General features: G+C 40.1%; 3 protein-coding genes across 3 annotated transcripts in view; all 3 read right to left on the reverse strand.

The window, feature by feature from the left end:
• The window catches only part of LOC126390634 (stromal membrane-associated protein 1-like), a 12,030-nt gene extending 3,911 nt beyond the window's left edge, over positions 1-8,119 (reverse strand). Inside the window, exons 1-8 of the mRNA XM_050045027.1 lie at positions 7,841-8,119; positions 7,235-7,368; positions 5,236-5,321; positions 5,041-5,116; positions 4,841-4,903; positions 4,646-4,721; positions 2,184-2,314; positions 558-768 (exon numbers count right to left, since the gene is read on the reverse strand). Coding sequence (XP_049900984.1) covers positions 558-768; positions 2,184-2,314; positions 4,646-4,721; positions 4,841-4,903; positions 5,041-5,116; positions 5,236-5,321; positions 7,235-7,368; positions 7,841-7,958 — 895 coding nt within the window. The 5' untranslated portion in view covers positions 7,959-8,119. The remainder of the gene's footprint in view (positions 1-557; positions 769-2,183; positions 2,315-4,645; positions 4,722-4,840; positions 4,904-5,040; positions 5,117-5,235; positions 5,322-7,234; positions 7,369-7,840) is intronic.
• A 247-nt stretch (positions 8,120-8,366) lies between these two features.
• On the reverse strand, positions 8,367-15,283 carry cenpk (centromere protein K). Its single transcript, XM_050045251.1, has 10 exons — positions 15,112-15,283; positions 14,734-14,835; positions 14,592-14,648; positions 12,801-12,864; positions 12,425-12,471; positions 12,193-12,275; positions 11,961-12,059; positions 11,624-11,759; positions 11,463-11,516; positions 8,367-9,209 (listed from the first exon to the last, which is right to left on the reverse strand). Exons 1-10 carry the CDS (start codon positions 15,268-15,270, stop codon positions 9,054-9,056), a joined length of 957 nt encoding a protein of 318 aa, XP_049901208.1. The 5' UTR covers positions 15,271-15,283; the 3' UTR covers positions 8,367-9,053.
• Positions 15,284-21,315: 6,032 nt separating this feature from the next.
• lbx1b (ladybird homeobox 1b) lies at positions 21,316-24,120 on the reverse strand. The gene is made up of 2 exons (XM_050045253.1): positions 23,306-24,120; positions 21,316-22,771 (listed from the first exon to the last, which is right to left on the reverse strand). Exons 1-2 carry the CDS (start codon positions 23,631-23,633, stop codon positions 22,284-22,286), a joined length of 816 nt encoding a protein of 271 aa, XP_049901210.1. The 5' UTR covers positions 23,634-24,120; the 3' UTR covers positions 21,316-22,283.
• Between the last annotated feature and the right edge of the window lie 541 nt (positions 24,121-24,661).

Below are 24,661 nucleotides of genomic sequence, written 5' to 3' on the forward strand. Positions count from 1 at the left end.
TATAAGGCTACGAAAACCAAACAAATTTTATTTTATAGCGATTATACACTTGTATAAACATATTAATGGGTAGAATATTCAGATTCAGATTCAGATTGACAGTAAACCATGCCAAATATTACACACTGGCCCTTTAATATACTGGCTTAACCAGGTAAAGTCCATGTGTGGGAAACTCTGAAATATGACTTTCAAACAAGTATTCAAATGTGTGAAGCGTGAGACGTTTGGTTGTGTTTGTTTAAAGAGCCTGTTGATCAGGATGAGATGTTAGGAAAGCTCTGTGGGACTGTGTTGGGACATACATGCAGGTTTCTACTTGCTCCTTGTGGATTCAGGTTAACACATCCGCAAATTTTAGCATTAGCTTTGTGAGGAAAATGTTACTCATGTCTGGGGGTTTCCGAAGACTGAGGCCTTCACAAAATTAAGATAACTACTACTATAGCATTACTACAAGACAATTATTACATGTTATAAATAACAAAAACAATATGTTAAAAATAATAAAGTGACTCTGGACATTTCACATTATTTCACAATGCCTGCGTCCTCACCAGCGGGGGCCTGTTGGGACATGCTGTTGGTTCCATACAGGGACAGGATGGAGTCCTTGGACAGGGGCTTCTTGGCATTGTCTTCAGTTTTAGTGGTGCTACTGCTGTCGCTGAACAAGTCCAGGTCTCCCTGCCCTGACCCTGAGCTGGCTCCGCCTACTGCTGCTGTTGGAGCTTGTGTCGGAGTGCTGGCCGCATTACTGGAGCTCACCTGACGGGAGAAAAAGGTTTTGAACACTAGGTTATAAGTATAGAATAACAGTGATTCACTTGTTTAAAATACACCTGAAACATCAGCAGCTCAAATTCTTTACAGTTATTAAAAACAAAACAGTCCTAGTACAATGGCTGATCTATGGTTCACTCCCTGGGTGCTGTCCTGACAGAACAGGTTTCAAATTAACAAATAATCATCATCAACAATAATTAAATTAAATTACACTTAATTAAAGTTTATGACCTGGGTGCCTTAGTGGCAAACAGCCATCAGCTGCTGTTTGCCAAATTTGACAGGATGGTTTCCATATTTTATGCGTTTATAAATGAAGTGATAATGGCCTGTCCTGCATAATAATACCACATATTTCAGTTGTGGCATGTTGGTAGAAGGCTTGGGCTGTAACTGTTTTTTCATACCTACATAGCTTCCTGACATTTCACTGGAGTACACGGTATATGGTGGTATGTGCTAAAAAACAACAAGAATGGAATGATGAATAGACAGGAAATAAAAGCTCTTCTTGCTGGAGGACCTGATGACACTTGTTGCCGCGGTGGATGCCGACACATCAGTGGGCTGAACAGAGACGATGTGTTGAATTAAATCATGTGGCTAATAAACTGCTTTTGTAGTTGGTAGAAGTTATTTGGGGCAATACTCCCAAACACAGGCGTAGGCATGTTTTTTACTAGTCCTGTAATGTTATTCCCATCACTCGTAGCTGCCATCTGTCTAAGCTCAGCTGCCTGTTCTACCTGTAGAGACTGACGTCTGGTGGCGCATGCTGTGCATAACATCGCCTCAGTACAACATCTCTATCAGTTTAATAGAAAAAGGAGCATCTGTGTTTTTGATGGTACTGAAGATCAAACTTTCGGGATTTCTAAATACCCTGTAATACCTCGATAAGTTATTTCTCCAGTAGTACCTGTGCCGTGACAAAGCAATAACAATATCTAGAGTAAATATTGTACACACCATAAACTTGTTTTACGGCTTCCATCTCTGGGTTTATGTCGGTCGGACAAAGCAAACATCACCATGAGTTTTTAAAATCTTGATGATGGGCATTCATCACCATTTTCACATTGAATGATTCATCAAAATAATACTGAATGAACCGTAATGAATATATTCATCGATGGCAGCCCTATTTAAATGTTTAGCCAAATGATTGCCTCATTAGCTGCGTTCATTTTTCTGTCTGCTTCTCTTTCACCGTCTCTCAGTAATGGTGTTGCTGTCTTGTGGGCTATTGATGTTCCTAGTTATCATTTGACTTTTTATTTTCTGCTGCACACTTAATTTCAGTTCTACAACTAGACAACCATTACTGTCAAGCCCTCCTGAGCAGCATTCAGAAATTAGTACTAAACCCGGACAGGGGAATTCTTACTGGGTTTTACCTGAGAAAACTGAGCTGCGGATGAGGACGCGGGGAGGGGGTTGGACACCATGGGGCCGAATATATCCAGGTCATTGTTGTTCTGGCTTGTGCTCGTGCTACCATTGTTAGTTGATGCAGCTGCCGGTACGTCTGCGACAGAAAGGTGAAAAAACTGGTTTTACAGGTGGAAATGAAGCTTTCACAGTTGAGAGAAAAAAACACTGTAAGGCTATCCAAACAAAACACAGCACAACTCTCTGATGACTTCCCAATAATATTCCACCTGAATTCACAGAGAACTTATGAAAGACCATAAATAAAATCCTAATAAAATCTGTAATTGCTGTGAAAAGTGGTGCAGCACAAACTCATGCTCGTGTTTGCTGATGTGAGAATATGTGTTGTCTGTATTTATGTAATTGCAATGCCCTCCTGCAGCTGCAGAACTGCCCGCACAGTAAGCATAACGGTTAGCACAATAAAAAATTAATCAGCTTATCCTCATTAGCTCACTGGCCACAAAACTAAAATAACAGTAAACATGCCATCCAAATAAAGCAATGCCCCTCCAGGCCAATCAGTAGCATAAATATGTCATCTTACAATAAACTGTAAACAAAATTATTGTAATTAATTATTCCTCAGTATCCAGATTCAGTCACTAATGTCGGAGCTGTCTCATTGAAAAGATAGATGAACAAGTACACACGTGAACAGACAAAATATAACTTCTACTTCTACTCCACCATTGGATCATGAGAAACGAGACATTTTAGGCCCTGTTTACAGATATTTTTCTAAACTGATACTGTCCCCTACATTTTGGCCTCTGGTCCACACACAGACAGAGGGTTTTAGTTTTGGGAAACAATGATGTCATCTCCTTAACATGTGTACATCACTTGTTTCTTTGTGTAATCAGCATGTGCCAGAAACAACAACAACAACAACAACAACAGCGGTCTACCAGTTTGATTATGTTTTGTCAGCACTGCTTGGTCTAATGACTACTTTACACTTAAACTTAGTAATGCTGCACTACTTCACGGATGAATGGAGCTGTCTGCTGCGCCCAGTGTTATCTGGTCCACCAGAGATGACAGTTTTGGACCAGGCCCAGTTGAACCAGCAGATGGTGGGACAATTTCGAGAGTGGGATTGTTGTCAACAAGGAGTGGAAGTAAAACTTTTGCATGTCCAGAACATCACTCATGTCGTTGAGTGAGTTCCTCAGTCCTTATATTAACAGGGAATCAGTGGTGGTTTGGAAAAAGGTAGCGTTAGCTTGCGCACTTTGCTGTCTTTGCAATAAGAGGAGACTGCTGACGACAGCTAAGGCCGGCAAGCTTTAAGGGCATTTCTGTGTTTTGTAAAAAAAGGTTGCGTTTTTTTCAAACAAAGGGGGAAAATAATGTTTTAAAAAATATCTGTATATGTGTAGACGGGGCCTTAATCAGAAGCACTATACATCCACACAGAAATATCCATTTAACTGCCATTAAGTGATCAAGCAATGGACGCATGAGGAAAACCTTTTCCATATGGTTGGCAGACGTGTGACATGAGCAGCTGTGACCAGTTGCATCCTTTTTTGTGTCAAATTGTCAGCCAGTTCACTGCATATTATTATACGGTTTGTCTCTTGTAATATTTAAGACTAATCCTCCAAAGACAAAGGTCCAAATGGGGATGTAAAAAACAAGAAGTTAGTAGTCAGCTGCAAACCTCAAGTCAGCAGCTTTAGCACTTCCTCTGACTAACTTGCAAAAAAGCCTTGCAGATGTTAACTGGTAATTTATTGTAGAGCAGCAGGAAAATTTTGTAGTTTGCACTGACAGCAACTTAAAAGAACAACAGACTTTCATTACAGTTCTGATACAGACAGCAACACAGATGAGAGACTGGTTAGTCTGCAGAAACGTACAGTCACAGTGACTCGTGTTACACAACTGCTAGAAACTCACTGAAAGAGGAACACAGTGAGCCTTTAAAAGAAAGCACTTTCTTCGAAGCCCACAGCTTGATTGTTGTACATCAAGCCAACAAGTTTACAGTGACACAAGATTAAGACGGAGACAGTCATGGTTTGGCTCTGCACGGTAAGGCACCAAAACGTCTCAGTTCAGTGCAGACACACTGAAAAACATCACACAGCATACACAAAACACCAAGCGAGAGTTAAAAGCAACCTGCGCTCATCATATCTACAGTAAAAATAAATAAATACTAAATATCAGTGTGAATATCAGTATTCTGAAATTACACAGCACCAAGCCCATTAAACGTTCAAACTCCAGGCTCAATGAGTTTATAGCCATCCGATCACTTATTAGATCTGCAAAACTGGCAATAAAAAGAAAACAATTACAAGCTGAAGCCTTATTTAGCCCGATTCCATAAATATCTCAGACAGCACATTCATGAGGCACATTTCAGACGATTTTCAGTTTCCAGTAACACAAGACCTGCAGGGATACTCACCAAGGCCTAGAAGGTTCACAGAGGGCTCTGAAGTCTTAGCGGGGCTAATTTTGGGAACCGGCCTGGGCTCTTCACTCTTTAAAACAACACGAGTACAATAAGTAGGATAAAATCCATAAGGCACAAAAACAATGCTGAGGAGCAGGCCGTGTTTTAACAGCTCTACTCATGAAGGAATGTGTGTGAGATACTTACCTTGGTGTAGGATGACACCTTGCTCCCTCTGTCTGGCTCCCTCTCTTTCTTAGCATCCTTTGGCTGAAAAACAAAACAAGAACTCAAAATGAACGACAGAAAAACTAATGCCAGCTTCATCTACTTCTGTAAAAAATGTGCACACTGCATTTGAAAGCATTTAAATAAGAGCTACACGTTGTTTTAAAACTGATACATACACTGCTCCCATTGGTCACATTCTTGCTGTAGTATTTCTTCTTCTCATATTTATCCCTGATGAAGAATTCCACAGCTCTTAGGTCAAAGTTAAGAGAACAACAGGCAGAAAACAAGCCATGAAATGACACACTTTAGTATAAACAGTATGGTTTGTTGAAGTTCTTTCAAGCATGTCTGCTGATAGTGAAGGATACTGGTCTGTTTGAGGTCTTCTGAAGCTTTCTGGAAGGTTGGCCTCATAAAGCTGCCTGGCCTTGGTGTTACCCATATCCTGTATACTCTGAAACAAGAAAGGATGGAGGGGTAAATAGAAAACTGAGGCATGCTGAAATATGTCAAGGGACACTCTACTGAATTTAAATGACAATTAGTTAGTACAATTAGTACGACTCAGCCTGTGAAAACAGTGGTATAATGTCGCCTGTGGTGCAAGTGGAGCTTTTCTCACATATGAGAAAAAACCCTTAAGAGATTAAACTTTTAATACCAAGCCTGTGCAACACAATAATGCACCATATGTATTTAACTTTTTTTTAGGCACATTTGAATTAAACAATGCCAGGTCCTATATATTGGAGCTTTCCAAAAAGTGTTTTCCAGTTGAGATGATGACTTGAATGTTCACGTTAACAGTAATTTGCAAGTTAAAAACTGTTTATTATGGTAATTTCAAAATGACATGAAGGAGGCATGCTCACAGACCCTATCAATTTGCATTAAGTGTAGCAGCCAGTATGTTTGAAACCTGACCCACACTAGGGAACAGGACTGAGTATTAAAAAATTACGATTCCAGCACCAATACCTGTAAGCGATGACAATACCAACTGAATGCTTCTTATGATACCTTTATATCTACTTTATTCAATACCCATCATGTCAATAGAAGTATTCACTTGCTTAATATGGCACCAGACGGGGCGTCGGTGGCTTTGCGGTTAGAGCAGGTGCCCCATATACAAAGGCTCAGTCCTAGCTGCCGCGGCTCAGGTTCGATTCCAACCTGCAGCCCTTTGCTGCATGTCGTTCCCTCTATCTCCCCCCTTCACGCTAAAGCTGTCCTATCCACTAAAGGCATAAATGCCCAAAAATAAATCTTAAAATGCCGCCAGATGCCTCAGTTGTGTAGTATAGCCATATTCCCGAATGTTTTGGTGGCATCCTGAACTGCCAACACTGACAAATACACTGTGCTCAGCTTCACCACATCACTAGTCTCGCTCACCAGACCTTTCTCAAGAAAAGAAAGGTCTGGCTGGGCCGACTCTCACTTTAAGATTGGAGGAAAAAACGCCCCGGCTGCTTGTATTTCTTTCAACCAATCACAATCGTTCTGGGCGGTGCCACAGCAACGGTGCGCTTGCAAAAAATATTGCCAGGGGGAAATAGGTTTTGGTGTAACACGCCCACAAAAATATCGCCTACAGGACGCGAACCATGGCAGAAAAATGGCTACATCCCCGCAAGATCAAATACTGCAAAAGTTAGTAAAGGACGTGTTGAAAACAGTTGAAAACTGCTACACAACCAGAGGTGGTAGGGCGGGACTTCAGCAGGTGGCTCGTTCCGACCAATGAGAGGCTGATCTATGCAGCGAACTTCCGCCCACTCAGACTACCACATTACAGACTGTAGGGGTGGTAGCTGCTACAGTAGGGGGGCAATCACTACTTGAATTAAGTAGAATAACGCTGCGAGCTAAAATATAGGACAATAGCCATTTTTTCTAGATCTGGGTACAAATGGATCAAATGCAGGTATTGTTTGACTGGAGAAGTTCCGCTGTTACTTGGTACTGGAATATTTCTGGTCAACACCTTTAAGGGTATCAAGTATCAACATCCTGCTCTATTAGAGACTAAAAGTTAGGATCTCTCACCCTCTGCTGAACCGAAGTTGCCAATTTTGTTTGTGTCTCTTGCAAGTTGCTAATTTTATTGAGGCGAGGTGCTAAATCATTAAGAGTAATGGAACTATGCTGTATTATGACAAGTCTAAGACATTGAAATGGAAAGGCTGGGTGTCAGTGAAGGACAGATATGCCCAAGTAAAAGGATGCTGAAATCAACCGTCTTATGTCCCATACAACAAAAGAACTGCAATAATGTCTCACCAAAATTACTTAACCTGATTTACTGTTAGGGTGATAAAGGACATCCTCTCACATCAGAGTACCTAAGGAACAAAACAATACCTGGATTTGTTCTGAGGTCCATTGGTCCAGGTTGACTGATTTGACTCTGGATATGTGTACTCCCAGATTCCTGTGGATGCCAGCACACCGGATACAGATAAATACTCCCAGATTCCAGGATGCCCATCTTGGACCTGATGAAGCAAAAAAACAAAACAAAACAAGGCTGTTATTGGAATACAGAAGGATGTCTGACATTACATGTTAACATGTACGATCTTGTAGTGTCTTTAAGTGCCAAAAGCAAGCTCTGCATTCTTCACCAATGACCTAACATGAAAATATGAGTCGAGTTCCTGCCACAGTTTGTTGAACACTTGCAAAACCCGACAGGAGAGCTGGAGGCGGCGGTGAGGGAGAGGCAGTGTGGGGAGCTTATGCAGATTTACAGAAGTTAGCATTGCTAGTTAGCCACTTAGTTTAGCTTAAGGGGAAGAGGTGTCAGCTGACTAGCCTGAACCAGTTACACACACTAGCGAGTTAGCTTAGCAATGCTAACCAGCGCATATGCTACATTGTTAGTTAGCGTTAGCGGCTGAGTCTGAATTGAAGTGTTAACTTTGAGTAGTGGAATTAGAAACATTTTCGACAGAGTGAGTGTCGCACCTTTCGCCTCGCAGTCGGCGCAGTACTTGTTGTCTTCCTCTCTCAGCATTTTAGACAGGATGGCCTGGTGCTGCTCGTTGAGTTTCTGGGCCTTCTCTCTCTCCGAGCGGGTCGCCATTGTCGCGGCTTCACTTGTACTTCCTTAATAAAAACAGAGCTCTACTTCAATCAGTCGACAATCGAGAGAAGTTTCTGATAAAAGACCATAATAAGAGTGATAGACGCCTCCGACTGAGATATGAAAACACCCGGAACCGGAATCCCCTCTCCGCCCACAGGAATTCTAACGCTGACGCGGCGGATGCAGCCGATTGGACGACAGCTCTGACGTCACATGACGCAAACGTTTCTTATGAATTAAGTTTTACATTTTCATAAGAAATTCGTTATCTGCACTAAAACTTCACACACCAGCTCCTTTTAATAATCGTAGCTGTAAAAATACCTGCTGGTTGCCTAAATGAATAATGATTAGATTATCAATGAGCACTGACTGTTTCCTTTCTTCTAAAAACAACACCACATCTGCTGTTACCAAGTTTATTGAACAAGAAAATATATACAAACAAATAAACAAACTGACATATATACATTACATTGCTGGGGTATGTGAAATATTCAGAAAGTAATCTTTTAAGGGATCTGAACAAAAATGAAAACACATTTAAAGACAAATATAAACATAGATCACCCATTGCTGATTAAACTCCGCCATTGAAAACAGCTATGAAATGAAATATGTAGCTCAGGGGTGTCAAACATGCGGCCCAGGGGCCAGAACCGGCCCCCAAAAGGGTCCAATCCACACCTAAAAATGATGCACTGAGTTTGACACCCCTGATGTAGCCGAAGGTAGGAAAGCTTTTAACCCTACTGAGTATTAATGTGAGTTAACATTCAAAGTCAAAATGTATGTCTTAACATTTAAATACTTTCATAACTTAAATTTAAGTGTTGACATTTTAAAAAGGACCCATGGTTATGTTGTACATACAAAACAGTTCTTAAAAAATACTTAAGTGCAGCCTGATTTGGCAAAATACTATCTTACAATGCACACTACAGTAAATCAATGCCCTCATAGCTCTCCCAGCAAAGCTACTCCTCATATCAGCTTACATAAATATACACAATGATAGCACTATACAGGCAGACTCAAATTAGAAGCATTAGCAGATAAGTGGTGCTTGAGATGCCTAATGCACCCGTTGCCTTAACAAAAGGTTTCCAAGCGGATCTTGAAGTTATTCTCTTGGTGCCTCACTGCAATGCCGTAGCGGAGCAGCATCTCTATGTACGGTGGCCAGAATGTGTTGTTCAATGTCACGTAGGGGTCATGTGGGGTCGTCAGGACCTGGTTCATGAGCAGCTGTGGGGGTGCAGAACATAGAGGGAGACTGGGGTCAAGTAATGGTGCAAGGTGATGCAACTTAGAGTATGCAGGCAGGCGTTTACACAGACACAGATCAATAGATTTGTTTTTTTGGTCTCTATTTTGACAATACACACTTGAAAGAGATGCTAGAAGAGATGAAGTGACAACAGTGCTGCCCCACAGTTAAACACCAGATGTTTTTGTGCACATGGAATGTGTCACAGCTACCAGGACACTATAAGTGTTTTCAAAAAGAATTGAGTTTGAAAATGAAACAATGACAAAGATGTAAGTAACAACATGACTATAATACATGTGCAGCACTGAGAGTTTGGAGAGCTGACTGCTGTTGACCTTGACAACATCTCTGTTCTCTAATTCAAGGAAAGGAGGGAGGAATGGACTGTGATACGCCTATTCACTTCCATCGAAATACAGTTACTTATAGTGCAGTCTTGATTTTTATGATTATCATTATAGCAATAACAAACAACAAATGTCTAGGAGCTGCATCTCCATCATAAACCAGTGGAATGAACACAGTTTCTGCATCCCAGTAGAACATTTTCCACAGCAGACATATTGACTAGTTAGCACAACAAGAACAGGTGTGAATAACATCGATGATGGCTCTGTTGGCTGACATTAAATATAAACATCTGTTAATAATGTTATCAATTATGTCAAAATGTCTGCTATGATAAAGAACCTGCATCCTTCAATGACATGAAGATGCATCCCACAACACAGTCACTACCATCAAGAACTGTTGTGTGAACACTACTTGAAGATATTCATCATATCCAAGTGATAATTATTGATACACACTTTTATCCAAAGAGAGTATAAGTTCTATAATGTAGCTGCAAATCCTGCTCATGAAGGCTCTGCTCACAGAAAAGCTCAGTTTTTGATGTTGTTTTGTTAACGTGGAACACCCCTAACAAAACCCATGCCATTCATCTCAACTGTACTATTGTAACAGGTCTCAGCAGCTCGCAATCCTGAGCAATTACACTAAAACTATCTGCACAACTGGCGGTCCACCAGGTGTAAGTGGTGGAATTTTCTGTTTTTGTGATTTGGGTGAATTTTCTTTTCAGCATTCACTCTTATCCTGACAAAAACACACAGTCTTAAGGTATCAGGGTGAAAAATAATTATTTTGTTTCATTGTTGACAGAAAATTTATTATCTTATTATTCAGTTTCTTGAAATGTCATGTCAGAATCCGTCATTACAACAAGTACTTATTGACAGACAGCTAGCGCCTGCTGTTGATTAACAAAGCTAAATATCACTGTCAGCCAGCCCCACGAACATTACATGTTACATTAGCGTTAAGTCTCCACATTGACACATAACATTACTGCAAATCTGGATTACTATTTATGACTTTGCACTTATCCGATATACAGTTAAAGGAACAGTTCAGAATTTTTGAAGTAGGGTTGTATGAGGTACGTATCCATAGTTATTGCATTAGATACAGTAGATGGCTGGATACAGGCTGGAGTGGGACACGAAAGCTGGGCAGTGCTGCTATGGATGGGGGTCAGCAACAAAACATATTGTAGCTACCTAAAACAATCTATAGCAGTTTAGGTGTACATTATACTAGGAATATTTTCACCACTTTACCTTTCTGTCAGACAGCCTATTCCGTCAGGGAAGCCGTTAACGCCGTTAATCCCCATTTATGCTCTCGTCAAAGTCACCAGACTTCATAGACAAAAACAGTCATTTTGGCTAGCCGAACACGGGAGTTGCTATCTATCGCTGCCTCCATAAGTTAGTTAGTTTATGTTATTGTGTGACTTCACTCAATCTGAACTAACCCTTTTAAAAGCCAAAGTCACGTAATAACACCAACAAAAATATCCGATTGAGGCAGCAGTAGACCAGCAGCTCCTGTGTTTAGCAATCTTAAATCACTTTTTTTCCTCAATGGAGTCAGGCTGTGAAGAAAGCCATATAACGCATTCAGTCTCATCGGATATCGCTGTCTAACCTAAAACTGGTAGAGCAGTGAAAATATTCTCAATATAGCGTACACTTTAACTGCTATTAATTTTTTTTAGGTGTATATTTGACCATTGTGCACCACAACACCAAGGCAAACTCCTTGTATGTGAAAACCTACTTGGCAATAAATCTGTATTGTGATTTTTAACACTGCCTGCTTTCACTTAAAGCTAGGGAAATCAATTGAACATCAAAGCTTGTTATGTAGTACTTAAAACCCACCTCAAGAATTTCATTAAGTGAAATCAGGTCTTCATCTAACTCCTGGGTAACGTTCTGAAAATGAAAACAAATCATGGTAAGCTGAACTGGAGCAGTAACAGCAGATGTAAACAAGCTGCAAAATCACAGACGATCATCAAACACAAAACAACACACTGCACCTTCTTTTTCTTGCTTGTGCTGGATTCATTCTGAACGAGAGGGACGTGCTCCTCCAGAACATCCCCCAGACACTCCATCAGCCTTTCCTGGTAGACCTTCATTTTCTGGATTTTCTCTTTGGTGTCCAGCAATACACTGTGGAATGTATGTCAACACACAAACACATTTCAGTTGATTAGTACATTTTTCAAAATAAAAATAGATTCACATTCATTCATTTTTGTAGAACTGCATTATTTTCCACGGTACTGTTCACATGCTTTGCTACCCTCCAGTGGAAATGCACCTCAGAACTTAAGCTCCTCTGGTTTAGTTGGACTTTGCCCTTACACTTACCTGTGCTCAGATGATTTCCCCTTTTCCATTTGAAGTCGTTTGACATGGTCATCGGCAGCTATCAGCACCTGTTCCTTCTCCTCCAACCACTTCTGTTCACTAAAGAAACAGAAACATTCAGAGCAATACACAGAGCAAAACAACTGCAAAGTATCTTCCTTAAACTTCTGAAAAGCATGTATATACTCTGAGGAAAAACAGTGAGACTGCACTATGACTAAAGGCTACGCACAGTTCTTTAGTTTCTCTCAGTTTGTCTCTCTTTGCTTCGTGACAAGAAGCAACCATCTCCAGTTCAGAGCACAGCTTGAGCATCTGTGGAGAACAAAGTGGCAAAATGGATTGCAATAACTGGAGCAATGCATTTAAATAAGGAATTTCAATAAGACACATTCTTCAATGTTGCATTTCACACACACACACACACACACACACACACACACACACACACACACACACAGTACCTCCTCTTTTCCAGCTTGAAGTAAAACTTCTGAATTTGTTGCCAGCACTGGATGGAGTAAAAATAAAATACAAATAAATGCATTTCTAAAATGCAAATTTTGTAATATCAAACATTAGATACATAAGCCAATATAACAGTTTCAATTTGATTTGAAAGCCTGGAATCACTGTTTGATAAAGTCTCAAAGTCTGAAATGAAATCATCGCACCAGTTTCACACCAGGCTAAATTGCTCCTTTTGAAATGTGGAATGACATAAAACTATAACTGTGGCATAAAACTGTGGTTCTGATTTGTGATATTCATACCTCTCTTGTAAATACTTTTATTACATTATGGTTACAGCTTCAATCACGGTGTAAATGGAGGACTTACAGTTCGGCTCCTCTGCCAGCCACTGCTTCAGCTCAGCCTCTGTTGCCATCAGTCGATTAACTGACTATTGGAGATGAATATTCACAATGCACAAAAAAGGCTTCATTATTAAGGTGTTGTACATGATATAAACTTTATAATGCTCAAAATTCTGACCACTTGCTTTTTAATTAACAGAATTTGGATGTACTTTTTCTTTCAATAATTAATTGCATTTCATATCTTAAACTCATTTTTGATACTCAAGTACAGCAAACATCAGCTGCTTTAAGACTTTTACTGAAGTAATATTCTAATATGTGACATTAACGTCTACAAAATCATTTTCTGGTAAGATATTTGTATTTTTACTCAAGTGCTGCTTTCAGGTACTTCATCCACCACTGGGTAAGAGTCACAGTGGGGCGGTGTGATATTTGTTTTTTGTGATATCATACACACAGGGACACGTTTGAGTGATGAGCAGTGTGTGTGTGAGATGCAAAACAACTAACACCGAAATGCTACATTAGTTGTTCACATTTATAACACACATATGGGTTGTTATTGCTGTCTGCAGCTCTATCCCATTTTTTCTCATGAAGATTTCCCATAATGCATTAAATGTTTACAGTCTGTGGTGCAAAAACAGGTTTGATGAGCTTTTTATATTTATTGCAGTCCAAACTGTTCTAATGTAATCTGTCCCTCCCTGTACTCCGTCATTTTGTTGTGTAATTGATTGTGGATAAGTGTGATATGAATATGAAGTTTTGAAGATAATATTAGGGATTAAGAGATTTTACAGCAATTCATTCAAATTATTTTGTTCAAATGTGTTTTTCAAAAATCAGTGTAACCATTATACCTCAGAAACTGTAAACAGAAAAAAAGAAACTTTTTTGAGACAACCGCTTGTTGAGGCCTTCCGTGTTGTATCATGAAGAGATACTGCATATCATAAAACTACAACAATTAAATGGCCAGTCTCTTTTACTAGCCCGCCGTGGCTACACTTTGACAAATAAAGGATTGTCTCAATTAGACGACGCCTGATCTGGTTGCCAGGCAGCTCATTTTTATAGAAGTTCTTTGAATGTATAAGACCAGATTGTTGGCTACCCACTTGAGCTAGTATATGTTAGCTGCTCAGATCACACATACAAATATAAATGTTTAAACTTCTGTCAATATGGAGATGCTACACATTGTTAGCTCAGTTCATTTCATTCTGAAACCATGAGCACCAGAGAAGACCGTAATAATTCATTCAGATTTACCAGCATAAAGAAAAAACAAGTGGTGACTCCCTTCCTCTGAAGCTGTCATAAAGTCAGAATATGTGTCTCTTCCTCGATTACACAGTAATTTATTCATAGTCCTTTGGTCTGTGAGGGTCCACCGATCAAAAGAATCAAAAGGGTTTTTTGTAGAAAATAATCCAAGTTGTGAGTATTGTTTTAACATGATAAAGTGGTGGTATGTCGGTATGCCCGGTGCTGTAATCCTCCAGTGCTGTAAAGAGTGTCATAACTGTGATGCACTGTCTCTTGGAGCTAAATCAAATGAATGATTTGTAACTGCTATTCAAAGCCTAATTTTTTACACATGTAATATTCATACTGATTTAAATAAATAATTTGATTGTATTTTCCATCTTTGCTTAGCAACAGTTTTGTGTCAAAAGAATTAAAAGCATGTCCTGTCCCAAAGTTCAGTGATTTAAGCAAATAATAGGACGCGCTACTAATTGAAGTTTTACGGTATAAACTGAAAAGCACATCAATGAATGAACATGTAAAGTCATCTCACCTGCTCTTGAGGATCCTCACAGAAGTCTGGTTCACACAGTATAATCTCATTCTGAAGCTGCAACACAGAGAGACACAGTCTGCAGTTTGTAGCTTCTCTGCACACCCAGTGACTGGCTATAAAGGAGTGAACATGAGTTTACCTTTTCCAGCTGAGCAAACTGATCCTCACACAGGTCCAGCAGCTCAGTCTGAGCAGCCTCTGACAGCTCGGCTGCTGCCTGGCCGCCTGACTTCACCTCACCCTGAATACGGAGACAGAAAAGGACAAAGGGGTGTCGACTTGGATTTTGGTATGTTTTTAAATACCGAGTAAAGCACGGACAAAGTTGGCACAGTGAATGGGTGAGGTGTTAGTAGCTGTTAGCTAGTTGTAGCTCGTGGTGGAGAAGTAAAAGTTGACATTAGCTAGTTTAGCTTAGCGGCGACGATATTATCTGTAATGGCTGTGAAAACACCGCCCTTCACATCACTGTGTACATCTGCACTACAAGGCTGAGTCAGAGGACATGTTGTCTCACCATAATTTGAAGATACCACTCTTTTTTTATCCAGGACGCGGACAACAACAGACGCTTCTTTTTCAAAATACCGCCAACACTGATGACGTCACGTCTGCGACAGAGCTGACGCTGCGCAGGACTACGCATGTGCGAGGCGGTCAGACCTGCTGCAGTCATGTAGAGTAGTTTATTCTCAGAGGGGAGAAGGTAAGTGAATAGAAAACTTTTGCTTGTGGAGATTAATGTGACAATGCAGACAACATGAAGCATCTGTAAGAAGATGGAAAAACCTGCAGCAAGTAAGACACAAGTCTTCAGCACTGGGTGGCTGATTGCTTCCAAACTATTTCCAACAAAACCAAAGCCTAGCATAATTGCAGGTGGTTTAAGTAGGCTAATACAAGGAGAATAAATACACAAATAAATAGAAGGTCCACTTAAGTATGATTTTGCAGTACTGGTGATTTCTCAGCTCGTCATGGTATAAAGTATGATATTTTGCTGTAAAGTGAACTTCCCAACATATACTGTAAAACTTATTTTAAAAGCCTAGTCCCACTTAAACACCCAGTCCCTTTTACTAGCCTGGTGAGGCTACACATTTTGACAAATAGGCCTGTCTCAATTAGATGCCTGGCCTGGTAAAACCAGGTTGTTGGCTACCTCAAATTATGTGTCCATTCCTCGATTACCCTGTAAGTTATTCATATTCCTTTAGTCCATTAGGGTCCTAAGATCAAAAGAATCAAAAAGGGTTTTCATAAAAATTAATCCAAGTTGTGAATATTGTTTTAACAGGATAAAGTGGTGTGCAGGGTGCTGTAATCCTAGAGTGCCATGACTCAATCTCTCTCTCTGATGTGCTGTCTGTTGGAGCTAGATCAAATAAATAATTCATAATTGATATTTTATCTGAAGCCTAATTTTTATACAAGTAATATTCATACTGGTTTTAAATCAACAGTTTGATTGTATTTTCCATCTTTACTGAGCAACAGTTTTGTGTGAGAGAAATTAAAGGCCTGTCCCATATAGACGCCTGTTCCTAATGTAGGCCTGTTGATGTCAGTGATTTAGGCAAATATAGCCCGGGCTACTAATTGAAGTTTTACAGTAAAGTATCAATGTGATGAGATACAGCATTCTGTTAAAGTGTTGATGTAACAGTAATAATCCTATTGTAGCATTTTACTTTGGATAGCCTATATTTTAGTTATAACACTTTTGCACTCTCACTTAAATGAGTTTTTGAATCCCTGACTCTCAACTTGTGGAGTAACTTGAAGCACTTATACTTATAGGGCTGAGCAAAAGATCAAATCTCAGGTGATGCAGTTTCCACCACTGCTATAGTTGCTACACATAGGCTATTTTTTGTCCGAGTCTCTCGTTCATTACACTCAGACTGTAAAACAGTGCATATGTCTTCAGTAAATGTTAAGTTTGTGAGGGTCGAGTGAAGTTGCAGGAGGTGTCATTACAGATCCAAATGTGTTGATCAGTAATGCAGACACCAGAGAACTATATCATCCTGAACATGGTGTCATTGGATCTCCCATAAGTCTCATGAGAGACTTTTACAGGTAGGGAGATAGAAAACAGATCTATACTGCACTGTAGCCTACATTAAGAGTTTTCATCGTAATCAAACTTAACTAAGATTTTCAGACAAACAAACAAAATTCCTGATTTTCTTGATGAAAAACTGACATAAGTAGCAGTAAAATCTGTTAGTGCATCTCAAAGGTTGAAGGAAAACCAGTGAACCTGCCTCCTCTGTATGATTTTGATTTTGTCTGTTTCTTCTATAATCTCCACCATTACCATTACAGTCAATAGCTAAATATCTCATCTTTGTTTTTCTTTCATTATCATATGTGCAAAGTCCTTTTTGTTTTTTATATTTACATTCCATTCCGTTTTATTATTATATTGTAGGCTGAATCTTGCACAACCTGCCTAATGTATTTGTGGTTGTGCAAATGAAGCAATTTTCAGAGAGGCAGAGAGGTGAAAACCCAAAATGTGCTGAGACAACAACTCAGTATTACCTTGCAGTGTTTGTTAGATTTAAATATTCATTTTTGTTAAATACATTTCATTTATTAACACACACACACGCACGCGCGTACGCACGCACGCACACACACACACACACACACACACACACACACCATGGCTGGTTAACTGCTCACTGTAGTGGAGTACACTGTCCTGAGCTCACCAGCAGGTGTCTCTGCTTCTCTGCTTCAGTTTGAAGCTGGTCAGCATCTACATTTCCTTTTTCCTTTTCCTCTTCCTTCCTTCCTGTTTGTTTGTTTGTTTGTTTTTATGTACTTCAGAATATAAAGTCACAGTTTGAACATTAGCAGTTTTCATCACCAGCATGTTTTGTTCTGACACATGATTTAAATGAATCCATCAGGTGTGGATGTTCTTCCAGACGACTCCAGTACCATCAGGGACACCTCAGGTTAATATCACTTTATTTATTCATTCATCTCTTTATTTTGGTGTTTTTGCTCTGTGCTGCTATGAAATCACTTATATCTGGTAATTTTACCCCCTGAGCTCTTAATAATAGCTTTTTTACTTTCTTTATTTCTTTATTTATCCATAATTCTTTCCAATCCAAATCATATTAATGTGCTGCTCATGACTTGTAGGATTATTTTTAATGTATGGGAATATTCTTTACATTATTGATTTCCATTCTTGCTGAAAAATAGCCAACTGAGATCATAATGCCGGTGCAGTTTGGACCATATTTATTTTAACCAGCAAAAGATGATGTGTTCATCATCAGCAATGCAAAAAAAACTTCCGGATCATTTGATATCTTTAAAATAATTAGATTTTTTAGACCCGATGATCTGCGCAGTTATTAGTGTAGTTGTATAACTGCAGACGGTATACTGCAGCCTTATGTTAACCTGCCTGACATCTCACAATGTCTAATTGGAAACTGTTTTACCATCTATAAACTCGCCTTTTTTATCACTCAGCTGCCTATCTGTAGTGTTTATCATCCCACAGACTTCACCCGCCTGTGATCTGAACCTGACTGTAGCAGTGAGGCAGATTAACTTTCTCATCAACTGAAATTCCTTGCCTATTTTTTCTTAATTAAGAGCACAAAAATGTTCAAAACACAACAAAAATGTTCAAAACACAGTCACATACAGTAGCATATATGCATCTCTTATCCCCCATTCCTCCCCTCTTTCTCTCACACACACCCAGACACACACTGGTTTTGTATAAGATAAAGAAGCATTTTCTGTCTTTTGGTTAAAATGATGTTAATATATCAGAGCATTGGTTGCAGCAGTCCAAATGGTGAGGTTGGCTCCTTCCGAGTGTTTGATTTTAATACAGTGGACGTACAGCAGCAGCAGCAGCAGCAGCAGCAGAGAATATACATGTGCATATATATATATTTAGTGATTTCCCCCAAAATCACACAGCCTGGATTATTTGAATGATCAACTAGAATTTGATTAATATGCAAATTTCCGAACAAACTGTTCCATTTGAGCCTTCAGCGCAGCCTAATTAATCAACAGTTAAAGGAAATTAATACATACATCAATTCTGTCAGGAACATGCTTAGTTCAATCGCCCGTAAAATTGAAGTTTGAAGTATTAACTGGCTCCACAGGAAGGCTATGATTAAAACTCCACAATTCAGGCAATCCAGGCAAATATAAAGTCATTTACAGATCTCCTCTTCATACTCATTCAATAATAATAATAATAATAATAATAATAATAATAATTTTACTAATAATAATAATAATATACGTTGATTGTTTTTCTACTTTTTCTGAGAAAACAAGCTGGAAACAGAGTAATTAATTCATTTTAAAGCTCGTCTTTAATGCTGTCACTTGACCAGTGTCTCAAGTATTAATTCACGCTTTGCACCTGAGACTGTTTTCCACAAGGTGCAAATAATAATAAAATAGAGAGGGAGGGAGAGAGACAGAGAGACAGGGAGAGTATAAAAAAAGGGGAGGGGGAGAGATGAAAAGAGAGAGGGCTGTACTATTGTTTCAGTAGGGACTCATGCATCAAACTTCAATTTTCCGGACGATTGAAGTAGTGATTTTTTCCATCTTGAAGTGAAATACTGAAATACACTTAAGACCTCCAGATTAATTACCACGAAGTGGTCCCACAGACTGTAGTATTACTTATCGCCGGGCCCGCCTGACAAGCCCTCATAAAATAAGCAAGTGAAATCCATAAACTTAGCCTGCCTTAACACTCTCTCCCTTCATAAATATGCTTGATTCAGAATAGGCTGCGGAAGACACACACACACACACACACACACACACACACACACACTGAGTGTATACGCCTAAAAAGAATTCATTTTTGGGAATAAGTTTTAAATCAGCATGTCCATATCTGTAAATCAATTTACAAAACTGGATTGAAAATTGAACTGAATTTTTCTTTGGAGGTACCTTTACAATCAAAAGTTACGTTCAATTAATAAACCTTAGTAATTATAAATTAAAGGAAACACTTAAGCATTTTTAAGCTGCACATAAACATTTAACAGTAGTTTGAAGCACAATATTATGCAGTTATAAGCAGATTTAAGGACATTTTTAAGTGCTTATTTGTAAAAAAAAAAAAAAAAAAAAAAAAAAAGAACTTCTCTTTAAAAACATTATATTATTTTAACTGTGTTACTATATTGTCACTCATTGTTTGTTTGTCCACCAGCCTCCATTATGGGACCAGGAGTTGTTTACAAACAATCAAGCTATTAAACACTCATACCTGCTTACAACTGCATTATAATGTGTTATAAAGTGCTTATAAATGCTAAATGTGTTACTGAATTATACATTTTTACTGTAGGGCTAATTTGCCTACAGAGAATTTACAATAGCTTCAGTCATATTAAGTGCTTACAGGTCTATAAACTTATTCAGGTTGTCTTGAATAAAGAAAAAAAAGTTTAAATAAATAAAAAAAAGGCAAACACTATAAAAGAAGTGACAAGAAGACAGGCCTACTTATCATTTCTTTGAACAAAGAGAGTTAAACGGGAGGTTGCCTTTTGCCTTTTCAGTTCCTCTTCTGGACAGTCTCTCTTTCTCACATCACCATGTTTTCAGCTTCATTAAACTCCTTAAAGACAAAAGAAATAAAAGAGGCAGAAAAAGAAGAAGAAGGAGGAGGAGAAAAAAAGAGATGAGAAGAAAACAAACAAAAGGGCTCCCTAACCAGACTTTGGCATAAATGTCACAGTCTAAACTCTTTATGGCTCCCTACTTAACATTAAAAACACTTGCAACAAAATCCATTTCTTGTTTAGAAAACGCTCTTGGACTGAAGTCAAACATATTATTTCAGAGCTAAAAAGCGGAGAGAGACAAGCGGCTCACAAAAAAGGGGCAGTTTCATTGTAATTCATTGACTTGTTCAAAACGCCAGGCAAAGAAAAGGGCCAGACATTAATAGCCGCAGATGCCCTCATGAAGGGAGAGTCTATGTAGGCATTATGGCCTTTGTTCGCACCCAGTTAAACTGTTTAAAAGGAGGGTTAACTCAATCCATCAAATTGTCTGAAATTGTGAGGAAATTTCAAAAACCATATGGCCTCCAAACGTTTGCGTCCTTTTTGTGCGGTGGGACACACTTGTCTCAGTATTGCTGCCTGCGGGGGACCGGCCCTGCTCCTTTGTGGCGCGTCCCATCAGGGAACGCTGCTCATTTGTCCCCACTTTTCATGCTTTACGCTCAAAATTACGGCCCCAGTCCCGCAGAACAAAAAAGGTCTATAAAGGCCCGGAGAAACTGGCCCAAAACTTTGTGTTTTTGTGGCATCCTCGCCTTTTTTTCCCCCCGGCACCAGATTTGTGTTTCTCACATAAATTTTTGCCACGAATGGAGAAACACGTCTAAGGGTCAAGAAGCCACGATACGCATTTAGGGTGTGAAAGGAGATGTGAGAATCCGGGCCACAAAATGTTTAGAGCATCCTAGTAGAAAGGGACACAAAGGGGACAAAATAGTTGAGTATAATAACTCTAAATGGGCCGCTTTTGATAGGCTTACACGCCCAGATTTGGCAAGGAGAGCGTGTTTCTAAAATGATTTTTGTCCTCGCTATAGAGGAAAATAAAGGCTATTATATCCATAATAAAAAAAAAAATCCCCTCTCAAAATTAATTCAAGAATTACAACATAAAAGAATAATTGAGAAAAGCCATTTTATTCCCATAGTAGCCTATATACATTACAGTCTGTGCATTGGTTTTTCAAATAATGTCCTGATTTTAGAAAGGCACTTACAGGTGTACAAAACATAACAAATTTATAACTGTAAATCTATTGTATCCAAACAATAAATCTAAAAAGTAGCCTACAGCTCGTCAAAATCACCGCAATATTCATTTTTGTTCCTCGCCGGTCGCGTGAGCATTCCCATAAAACGCATAACTGTGAATGTCCGAGTTTGCTTTTTCCGATCATCATCATCATCATCATCATGCACTGCAGCATCGGGACGCCAAATATGAACTGAAGTCAAGGGGGGGTCCAGTCAGATGATGAAGAAGAAGAAGAAGAGGAGGAGGAGGAGGAAGAGCCGGCAGTGACAAAGTGACTCGATGGCGATTTGGCTCACAGAAAAACACAAAAACAATTAAATAAAAAACTAAAGTAAAAATAAATAGATAATGATCACAAATCAAATCATGCATTTACATGCAAAACATATGAGAAACTGGAGCACTTTCATTGTGGTGTGTGTGTGTGTGTGTGTGTGTGTATGTGTGTGTGTGTGAGGGTAGGCCGTAGGAGAAGCGATGGAACAGGTGTGTGTGTTGGTGTGTTTAAGTGTAAGTGTGTGTGTCTGTGTGTATGTTGGCCTATAGTGTAAAAAAATAATAAGTTACTCATGTCATTTTAGACCATATTGCTTTGATTGCAAGAAGTAACAGTTTGCTAATGAATACATTGTAAAATACCACTGCATATTTCTTGTTCTGTGTTCATGCTTCACTATGAATAGTCTATCTGTGCCGATATAAAAGTCATTACATTTTGGTACATGTTCTGAGATATGGTATACAATATAAGCAGTAAGTTACAAGTCCTCGGTAGGATTTTTTTTAAATCGTCTTTTTAGTGTTTCTCGAGCTTCCAGCCCCCACGCTGCGCCATCAGTCATCCACATCAATCTCCACGTCCTCGTCCTCTGAGCACTCTTTACTAGTTGTGTGGTCTGAGAACGGAGACAGCGGCGAGTTCCGCAGTTTCTGAGCGAGCTCGAGCTCCTGCTGGCCGCCCCGCGCGGGGGAATCGGCGCGCGGGTGGCCCAGCGTGCCATTGGCGCATTTCTCCAGGTCCGCCAGCTTGGCGAGCTTGTCCAAGGGGACCTGGCCGATGGCCTTCGCCGACTCCACGTCGGCCTTCATCTCCTCCAGGTCCCGTTTTAGCTTGGCCCTCCGGTTCTGAAACCACGTGATGACCTGCGCGTTCGTCAGGCCCAGCTGCTGCGCGATCTGGTCCCGGTCGGCCGGGGACAGGTACTTCTGGTACAGGAAGCGCTTCTCCAGCTCGTAGATTTGGTGATTGGTGAACGCCGTCCGAGACTTCCGACGCTTCTTCGGGGTGCTTCTCTGGCCGAACAGAGTCATCCCGTCCCGGCCTGTGAGGGAGAGACAGAGGCCGAATGAGAACCATTGAATCCTGCAGGTGCAGGTCCTCCTCTGCACCGCTGCAGCGTGCGCGTAAAAGTGACCCCAACGCAAAAATAACAATGAAAGTGATCCTATATGTGAAACAGTAAAGCCTCTAGCTCTTGTGGGAAGAGGTAATTACAAGAATATTACACAGACACCACTGGGAAATATTGAGCACCACACACACGAGACTCTAATATTAAAGAAAAGCGGTGGCGATTTATTTCGTCCTGCCCAGCCCAGGAAATTAACACGCCTTTGTTCGATAAGACAGTTTTAGAGGAAAAATATGCACTGGTGAAGAGGAAATACAATGACTGCTTTTGCTATTAAACAAGCACATTTAATGAATGTTTTGCATGACAGGCTGCAAAATGTGTAGCCAAATATTTTCTGTCCTCTGCAGGCTATTTAATGAGAACAAAACTGAAAACGTCTTATGTTTCATTCTAAAAAAAAAAGGTGTGTTTGAACTGTGTTTTTTCGGGAGCAAGATTTACCTTCCGCAGCCTGTAAAACGCTGACTTCCAGCCCCTTGAAGGTCTTGCTGGCCAGCTCCTCTAGCGCGCAGAGCGGGGAGGTTTGGTTGAGGAGAGCCCGACTGGACAGAGGGATGCTGGACGGACGGTGCTTCTCAGAGGACGAAATTAGATGAGCTGTGCCGCAAATTGTGTAACTTCGTTTCACAGACGGTTTGTTCAGGATGTCCTCGATGCTGAAGGGGGTCAGCGGCTTGTTGGAGTTGGCAGGAGGCGGCAAGTGGTCCAGCGGACTTCGCCTCCTGTTTTCCACTGCATCACATTTGGCCACTTCTTTGGATGTCATCATTGGTTGTGCGCAGAGTTTATAAAGGACTTGGTTGAAATATTCTAGCGGTTAAAACGAGCGATGCTACAGAGGAAAAAAACTCACATAACAGTTAGGAGGTGGGGAAAAGCAACAAAGATACGGAGGGGAGACTGAAGAAAAGAAAATCTTATTCCAAAACGGGATGTCTTCAAAGTGTCGATCCTCGGGAGCAGCAAGTCCGCAGGAGTGAGATGCCTCCCTGAAAATGGCGAGGTCCAAAGAGTTGACGATTACTAACAAGTTATCATTGATTGGTAGGTAATCAATTATCTCCAGTGGCACTTTCGCCCTCTTCCCTTTCACTCTTTGACTATGTTGCAGTCCAGTGCGGGGCTTTTTGCGACTGGGGGTGTCCCATTAATTAGGACGCATGGCTGGAAGGAGGAGGAGCCCGGCGGAATTATTATAATGCTTTGTGCTCTTATCATCTTTGGTCTAATTTAGTCGTGTGGTGAGATACCAGAATAGGTATATGGGGTAAATGAGGGGAAGCAGAGAGAGAGGGAGAGGGGAGAAAGAAAGATGGGGGTAGAGATCACAATCCGTAGCCTATTTAAGCCTTTTATGCGTAAAACTCAAGTTTCAGTTCAGCAGGAGTTTCTAGGTTTTTATTCCAAAAAGTATTTGGATTATCCGGATGCTGCTAAAAAGACAAGTCGACTCAGGTGTTATGTTAGTTGTCGCAGATAGTAAGAAGGATATTTTTCCTCGACCCAAAGCGTGGATGATCCTTTGTTTTGTAAAGGTAATGTAGAGCTGGGCCATATATCAGCTCTGATGATACCTCCTCTGGGGCGGGAGAGAAGGAGCAGCATGCATCCCTCTCAGCAACGCCAAATCCGGGCCATAACTCAGGCGAAAGGGCTCCTTTTATATCATCCGAGAAATATTTCATCTCCTCTCAAATTTCCCCGCGTCCTCCAGGTTTGACATGATGAGTTTATTTTGGTGCTGCCGGTCTGAAGAATGGGCGACAGGCTATTTGCATAGGAAAACAATTTTACGCA

The sequence above is a fragment of the Epinephelus moara genome, chromosome 5 (assembly GCF_006386435.1).
Source record: "Epinephelus moara isolate mb chromosome 5, YSFRI_EMoa_1.0, whole genome shotgun sequence".
In the NCBI taxonomy this organism is placed as follows: Eukaryota; Metazoa; Chordata; class Actinopteri; order Perciformes; family Serranidae; genus Epinephelus; species Epinephelus moara.

Excerpts from the sequence above, each read along its gene's own strand:
- cenpk (XM_050045251.1), bottom strand. The coding sequence starts at position 15,270 with ATGACTGCAGCAGGTCTGACCGCCTCGCACATGCGTAGTCCTGCGCAG. Across the intron at positions 14,836-15,111 it reads AGTGGTATCTTCAAATTATG|GGTGAGGTGAAGTCAGGCGG; the intron begins GTGAGACAACAT and ends CTCCGTATTCAG. Across the intron at positions 12,276-12,424 it reads TTCAAGCTGGAAAAGAGGAG|ATGCTCAAGCTGTGCTCTGA; the intron begins GTACTGTGTGTG and ends TGTTCTCCACAG.
- lbx1b (XM_050045253.1), bottom strand. The coding sequence starts at position 23,633 with ATGATGACATCCAAAGAAGTGGCCAAATGTGATGCAGTGGAAAACAGG. Across the intron at positions 22,772-23,305 it reads CGTTTTACAGGCTGCGGAAG|GCCGGGACGGGATGACTCTG; the intron begins GTAAATCTTGCT and ends TCTCCCTCACAG.